At 29.9% G+C, this 8512-nt stretch overlaps 1 protein-coding gene across 1 annotated transcript; it reads right to left on the reverse strand.

Annotated features, from left to right (window-relative positions):
- Window positions 1–2059: 2059 nt before the first annotated feature.
- LOC107478607 (auxin-responsive protein IAA27) lies at window positions 2060–4259 on the reverse strand. The gene is made up of 5 exons (XM_016098739.3): window positions 3748–4259; window positions 3253–3479; window positions 2759–2900; window positions 2586–2647; window positions 2060–2384 (listed from the first exon to the last, which is right to left on the reverse strand). Exons 1-5 carry the CDS (start codon window positions 4065–4067, stop codon window positions 2347–2349), a joined length of 789 nt encoding a protein of 262 aa, XP_015954225.1. The 5' UTR covers window positions 4068–4259; the 3' UTR covers window positions 2060–2346.
- Window positions 4260–8512: the final 4253 nt, after the last annotated feature.

Below are 8512 nucleotides of genomic sequence, written 5' to 3' on the forward strand. Positions count from 1 at the left end.
ACTGAAGTTAGGCCCAAATCCAAGCCTAATTGCAACCCTGCGTTCCTACCATTGTTGCTCCAATTAAGAGTCCTGCCCATGCTATTCCACCTACTGATGTACCATCTCAAGTTGGTGAACGCCAAAAAATTCAGCATGAAGGCCAGGCTGAGGTTGAACTTGGCATGAGCCAACCAATTATGTCTCAGAATGAAGATTCTCTACAGGTAATAGTATATTTTAAATTATACTTTAACTTTAACCACTATGCGAATTTATTTTTTGTCCAAATTTCACTATCTTCATACTTTTTATAGATGGAGACTAGTCTAGTGCAACATAATGCAAGGCCCCCAAAGCTTACAACCAAAAGAATGGTGTCCCAACCATCTAGTACTCCACCAGCAACCAATGTACTAGTTGATCCAATACAAGGTGCATCTTCAGGAACAGCTACACGACTAGCTAGTTTCATGAAATTTGTCCCTACTCCCGGATTCAAACCTCCAAGAAAAAAGAATTAAATTGTTGATCATTCTGCCTTTGGGAGCTTTATATGTAATAGCGCATTATACTTTTGGATTATTTACCTTTTGGATTAATTACCTTGTTTCTCTAAGTTTGGATAACTTTGTAATGATGACTTTTGGTTAGTTATACTTGGAATGGTTCTTTTTGGATAATTTACTTTGTTTTGTTTGTGTGTTGCATCACACTAAATTTTTTAGTTGTGTTTGAATTCAGTATCAATCTGAATGTTTTATTAATGAATTATAAAGAATTTGGATGATATTTTTTATCTGAAATTGTTATATTTTATTTTGAGTTGTTTGATTCATATTAACACAGGGACAATTTTTATTCATTGAGACTTAAAATAAAAATAGATACAACAATGCATATAACAACATACGTTAATTTTTCTTCAAAATATTCCTCCAATTTGAATCAAAACTATCAAAATTTGACTATTTACCAAAAAACATCAGGTCAATCTTCACCATTTCCATAATAACATAGCAACTACAAGCAAATTTATTACAACCAACAAAGCCCCTCCCAATTTCAAAGCCCTAACATCAAATTCCAAACTTCCAATCTTCCAATCAAAGTTCGTCCTCCATTCTTCATCATTTTCATTTTTTGGTACTACTCTGCCTCTTAGTTCTCCTTCTTTATAGAATTCATTAGCCCAAACAAACAACACACACCACCTTTTACCAACACTCTGCAAACAGATTCAGCGGAGATGGAGAAAGAATCAGATACTACAAGCTTTAGAAGAAGTTAAGAATAATCTTGTACTTATATTGTAGTTTGGACACCCAAAAAAGAGTCCTCCTGGATTTGCATCTATTCCTGACCATCTCAGAACGGGTCTACACCCACACCCACACCACTCTGAAAATAGTTCTTCTCTACTTCGAGTGATTCTCCAACCTCTATTAGAGCGTTGATTGTTGGAACTCCCAACGGATTTACTGGCGCTACCCATCATGGACTTCATAAAAACGTCTCCCAAAAGAAGAGTAAGAATCGACGAAGAAGTTAAGGGGCTTTAAATGAATTTGGGGATTAGGGATTTAAATAGTTCCTAGAGACCAAATTGATGCAAAAGTTTCAAATGCCACGTAATATATCCGTTAGACGTCCAGCGTGGCATTCTGTTGTACACCTCATCTCTCTGGTAATGACTCTGTGGTGGAAACCACCACAAGAACTAAAATGATTAAAATTATAAAGTTTAGGAACTAAATAGAGACAATTGAAACGTTAAAGACTAAATTGAAACTCGAATGTAACTTCAAAGACCAAATTGAATATTTTCTCTTTTTTTTTTTTATTTGGTGCACTTACTACTTTTAATATCAAACGCCATTTATCTTTTTTATAACTAACAGAAAATATCTTTTATACTCTAAAAAGGTGCATTAAAAAAAAAATACTAAACGTCATTTCTCATTTTTATAACTAACAAACATTTCTTCTGGAAATTCCTGTAAGATATTCCATGCGTATATCACCGTGGATTAATTTCTCTTTCATTCTTATATAGCAGGGAATGATTACAAACAGCCTATGACAAACAAAATTTTCACTTACATTAACTGGTAGGGAGACACAAAGGTTACTAGAGTAATACAAAATTTACATGCCTTAATAACTGATTAAAGAGAAGGGCAACAAACCTAAGAAACCTTAAAACGACGTCTATAACAGAGACCTAACATAATTCCATCAATATATATGGTGCCAGCTTAAAAAAGTTCACGACACTCCAATGTCAAAGTAGAATTTTACATAAGCAAGAACAAGAAAGGGTATCATATAATATCATATGCTTCTTTTTGTATCAATAACATTGTGCTAATTGCGACTTCTGCACTTTTCCATGGCTCTAGGTGCTGCAAGAATCAGAATATAGACAAGTGTGACAATTTAATTAGTACACTATGCATCGCATTTATGTTAGTGGAATGCAACAGTCTTATACATTAAAACCATGATTCTATATTCCAATTTGGATAGTGTTGATGAGTTTTCACAATTCAACAGGTAGATGCAAACTGAAGGAAAGTAGAGATTGCAAAAGAATCTGGCCCTACCTAACCCAATTGCTTCGGAACTCTTCATTATCCTCAACCTCTTGCAAGAGTCAGTGAACATCCTGAAGCAAGCAACAACGATGAGATAATTCCTTTAGGAAATAATCACCAATATCATATGTCTAAAAACTACGAGGTTCTCCTAAAAATCAAAGCAGAAAAGATGAACTTACTCCCAAGGAACATCACCAACTAGCATCCAATCACCATCCTTGTCTTCATAGGTGAGCACGTATTCCGAGCCGTGGAGGAGATCCCTCAATTTGCTTTCGCTTGAATTATCTCGGCTAGAAACCCCATGAGAGCCGCATTGACCTGAACTTGTTAATAAAACATCATTAGAAGCTGTAACAAAAATGAAGATGGCAGTTACATAATTCAAATACAATTAACCATATAAGGAACCTCCCCAGTAGAGAATTATTAAAAAGTAATCATAGCACTCTTAGTGAAGCCAACTAGCTTGATCCTTTGTAATGAAAATATTAGTGTACTTAGGCGATATTACACTTACACACGACTTAATTCCCTTCATTTGTACAAGTATACACTAACCTTGTATACAAATTCAATCCTCAAACAGACTAATTTACCGAAATACTTATGATCTTAATTCTGTAATGATAAACATAAGAAAAGGAGTGATAGTGTGTAGAGAAGAACTCACCGAGAGTAAAACAACTAAACATCTTTTCGAGTGCTGAAGAGAGGTCCCTATAGGAAGCATAATTGTTGAGATCCATTTTCCTCAAGTATGGGGCGCCATCCATGCTGACTTTGACATAAAGGCAACCAGGCTTGGGTTCTGCATCAGCTTCATTCTTTTGAGGAGGCTGAGTTGCCATTGAGTTCTTCCTGAATGAACGGATTGGTGGCCATCCAACAACTTGTGCCCTGATTCACATACATAACAATAATAATCAATTAATTATATCATAGCATTATCATTATCATTATGATATGTGTTGTAATTGCAAGTTCAAAAACAGCATAGTTAGCTAATAAATTGTTGACCACAGCAAGGAAAAATGAACATAGGAGGGTTTCAACTTTCAAGTTTCAAGTTTTCAACCAACTAACTAATTTGTAAACTTTTCCAAGCATGCCAAATTAGTAAAACATGAAAGGGGCAAATAAAATAGAGAAGAGGGTAGGATAGTACTTTGCAGCAGGAGCAGGAATAGGCTTTGAAGGTTGTGGAAGTGGAAGAGGGTCATTGTTGGTATTGTCAGAGGGAGGAGAGAACAAGGAAGCATCTTTGCCCAAAGCCAAGTCAGATCCAGCTTTTCCATTCCCAGAAAGAACCCACTTGCCATCATTGGCGTCCGAGAAACCCCTCTTTGCCCCCAAACTAGTACTCTTCACCGGTGACTCTGACCCTGGCAACCCAAGCCTCAACTCAGTTGCTTTCAGGTTCAACCCAATGCTTTCTTCCATTTCACCAACCTCTCCCAACCCTACATACCCCTTTTCTGCAGACATCAACCCAACTCTTCTCTTTTGTTCGTAGCAGCGAGATTCTGAGACAAGCTTTTTGTGCTTGTGTGTGTAGAGACTAGAGAGCTTTGGAGTTCTTTCTCTCTCTGTTTTGTACGTAAAACTCACTGCACTCTGTTTGGTTTATTTATGTTTGTGTTTGCGCTGTTGAGTGTAAACCGTAAACTACAATAACTGCGACTTAACTAGTTGTATTTTTAAAATAGAATTGTAAAATAATAAATTGAGAACACAATTATCATTATTATTGTTATTATATATAAGAACGAGGATGTGGTTTACAAAAGAGAATAAGGAACTGTTTCTGCTTTTTACTTTTTCTTTTTTATAAATATAAAAATTCTTTGTTCTAAACTCTCTTCTTTTTTGTGTTTTTTTAAGGTTTAGTTAATATATGCTTTTAAAACATAAGTTAAGCTTACTATTAGTTTATAATAAATTTTTTTATTAATAACTTTAACATACATGTGTCATAGTTAAACTTTTTTTTTCATTAGATTTGAGTGAATCTTTTTGTGGCCAATCACTCCGACAACCCACAGAAAGTACCCGGCATACTTTCTTTATTTTATTTTTTAACAATTAATGCCAATAATCCATTCATTAAGATGAATTTGCTTGGTCTAGGGATTCATATTTTGCGCCAATGCACTAAATAAATTAACAAGAAAAAAACACATAGTTTTGCTTGTTAATTTATTATAAACCGTTCAACACTCGATCAGAATTTTGCTTGTATAATATACGTTGTGCTGATTCTGATAATAAATAAATAAAATAAAAATATTTGCAAGACAATAAAAATTAGTCTAAATTAGCTTAAAATTATTTTATGTTATTTTTATTAATTATTTTTAAAATAAATACATAAAATAAATATATAATTTTAGATGTTATATACATATAATTATAAATATTAAATTAAATAAAATAATTTTAAGTTATTATCTCTTTATAATTTACTATAAATAAAATAACTTGTCAAAAAATAATTAATGCAACACATAACTATTAACTTTGTTATGAATTTAAGAATATGTTATTATAGTTATAGAATAAAATAGACAGAATAATAAACTTGCAAAACAAATATAATGTGTGTTTAGATTAAAGTTTATAAATGCGAGTTTGTAGCAAATTAATTTTACAAATGTGATTTTAATAAAAAAGTGAATTAATGTTAAGGTGATTTATATTTGATAATTTTGTATTAAAATCGATTAGAAAAAGTATAGGTAGATTTAGGTGTGCGGATGGTTATCCTAATATTAAGATTTAGGTGGGTAATTTGGGAGTGTAGTGCATTTTTATTTTATTGAACCAATTTTAGAATTTATTGTTCACATTGTTCATAAAAGTCATTGTTTATCTAACAAAATCGAATGGATTATAATAAAATGAGGAGGTAAATATCAAATTGGTGTTCGAAAGATTTTGACGCTTGACAAAATAATATCTAACTTTTGTTATTGACAAAATAACCTTCGAAAGATTTTAAAAATTAAAAAAACCACAAAGGATAACGTCACCGTAGATAAAAAATGTTGATGTGAAAAAAAATATTAAAAAAATATTTGTTTGTAAAGCATAGTTATAAAAAAATTCAAAAATTCTGATGATTGTTCTTACTATTTTCTTATTACAAATAAGATTGAATAATAAAATTGATAGAAAAATAATTTTTTAATTATTTTTTTAATTTAACAATTAAAACCAAAAGTTATAATTTGTTGCTTTTGATGAATGAGAGTTAAAACTCAATCATATTTACCCAAAAACAAAAACAAGGTGTGGAGTGCATGGATATCTGTATTTGATCGGTACTGGGCGGTTCCGGAGCTGGTGAAGGATCATTTCTTAAGTTGGACAGATGAGCCGCGACGAAAAGACGATCGGAAGCAGCGATTGAAGTGTTTCTGAGCGATCATTTGGCACATTTGGATGGAGCGAAATAGGCGGATTTTTCAGAATGAGGGTAAAGGCGTACAAGATATCATCACAATGACCTTCCTTAGCTGCGACGAGTGGAAAGGTGTTTATCCCTAGGGTTGTTGATGGCTATGCCGGAGATGACATGGGATTTTTGTCTCCTTGGTTTAGGCGTTGTTATTTGCTTGATGTTTTCTGTTGTTTGATACTGCATGCTCCACTTTAATGTGTTGAGCTTTTTACTTTCAAAAAAAACGTTTAAAAAAAATAAAATAGCCAAATAAAAAAATTTGACAATCAAAAAGATTGGAGGTGCTTTTTGTATTTTCAACGTTAAATCAACCACACTCTATGATAGTTGGAGATGGAAGGAGAGGAATGGGGGTGGAAACTGGAAAGAGGGAGCAAGGAATCGTAGAAAATGATGGAACGAAGTGTCTCACTAGAAAAGCCAAAAAATTAATTCATGTGGTTCATAAAAAGAAAATCAGTGTCCATAACACAACACGAGCTCAAGAATCCAGATTTTCTTGGCTTATATGTTGTTCTCTCTGCTTTTCTGGATTCTCGAGCAAATAAAAAAAAAAGCTACACTTCAATTGGAGACGGCAAGATCCAACACAATCACCCTAACAATTTGGAATTACTAACCACACAGAGCATGGGCTGGAGCTGAAGTCACTCCTATTTCTTTTTCCAAACATGCTAAGATAAATACTAAAATTAATTAATATAGAATATATATTAAAATATAAAATTTATATTAAAAATAAATTAAATTATATATATAATAATTAATTTAGTAGTTAATTTTTTTTATTAAAAGTTTATAGTAAAAATGTGTTGAAAGGAACATGTTTCTTGTGAAATCTGAAGTATTTGAATATAAATGTCTCAAATAATTGGATGTTTAAATTGTTTGAATAATTTCTTTTTTTTTACAGAACTTTAAAGTGAATAATAATTTGTTTCGGAAAAAGTAGGATGTGAGTTCTTTAAAAAGTTATTTATTATTAGAGTGAATAAATAAATCAATAATTTTGGGATTTTACTTTTGTTACAATTTTACAAAAAAAAGTAATTAATCTAATTAAAAAAGAGTATATTGATATAAAATATAATAAATAATTAAAATTTATTTAATTTACAATGAGGATAATATTTTTTAGAGTAATTACTCAAATAAGTTTCTAAGAATTTTAAAAGAGATCATTTTAGTTTCCAAGAAAAATTAATACATAAAAACATCTTTAAAGTTTTACTCCGGTAGACAAATCAATCTCCAGTCTATTTTACGGCTGAGTAATTACCCAAATCAGTCCCTAAAAATTTTAAAAACGGACATTTTAATCGATTTTTTTATTTTTATAAATTAAATAATGTAATAATTACCGAAATAAATAATTTAAAAAATATTACTTTTACTTTTCCTAACACTTGAAATAAGTAAAAGTATACATAAGTGCATTATTAAACTGCTCACTATTAACATGATTATTTTTTTTTTCTAACTATCTATTATTAATACTATTGCTTATTCCATTCAATTAAAACTTTAAAATTCTAATGATAATAATTAAAATTAAACATTCATTCCTATGTTTATAAAAACTTTTTTATATTTTTATCTCTTTTTTAATAATATTTTTTGTACAAAAATAATTTAAAATAATTAAAATTAATATTTGCATTATTGTTTATGTCCATTTTTTTGTATATTATCATAATATAAAAATATTTTGTTTTATTTTTTTTATTTTGAAAACAATTTAAAAGTAGTTGAGCAAAATTTATGGTAGAATAGAAGTGAGAGATACGAAAATAGAGGAAGCGGTTGAGAATGGAATGCAACTTTCAAGGATGAATGAAGGGTTAATGTATTATTTTAAATGGATAGTTCATCTTTTTTATTATTTAAAATGTAGTTTGTTTTTTCTATTATTTAAAATAGTCTATCTTTTTTATTATTTGAAATGTTTTATTTTTAAGAGTTTGGTCCAATTTAAATTATTAATATTTTTTATTATTTTCAAAAATTATATTTAATTATTTATATATACATATATCTCATTTACACCGAAAGCGAGATAATTTTTCATGTAGAGATATGTGAAATTTTTCGATTTTCATATATCTTGTTTACAGTGTAAGCGAGATATACATGAAAAATTATCTCGTTTTCAATGTAAACGAGATATATATATATATATAATTAAATATAATTTTTGAAAATAATAAAAAATATTAATAATTTTAATTTGACCAAACTCTTAAAAATGAAACATTTCAAATAATAGAAAAGATAGACAATTTTAAATAATAGAAAAGACAAATAGTGCATTTTAAATAATAGAAAAGATGAACTGTTCATTTAAAATAATACATTAACCCTTTATTCATCCTTGGATATTTATTTTGGTAAATATTTTTTAAATTATTTATTTTAGTAATTATTATAATTATTTTATTTATTAAAATAAAAAATTCTATTTTAGTCCCCA

Source organism: Arachis duranensis, chromosome 3 (assembly GCF_000817695.3).
Source record: "Arachis duranensis cultivar V14167 chromosome 3, aradu.V14167.gnm2.J7QH, whole genome shotgun sequence".
Lineage (NCBI taxonomy): Eukaryota > Viridiplantae > Streptophyta > Magnoliopsida > Fabales > Fabaceae > Arachis > Arachis duranensis.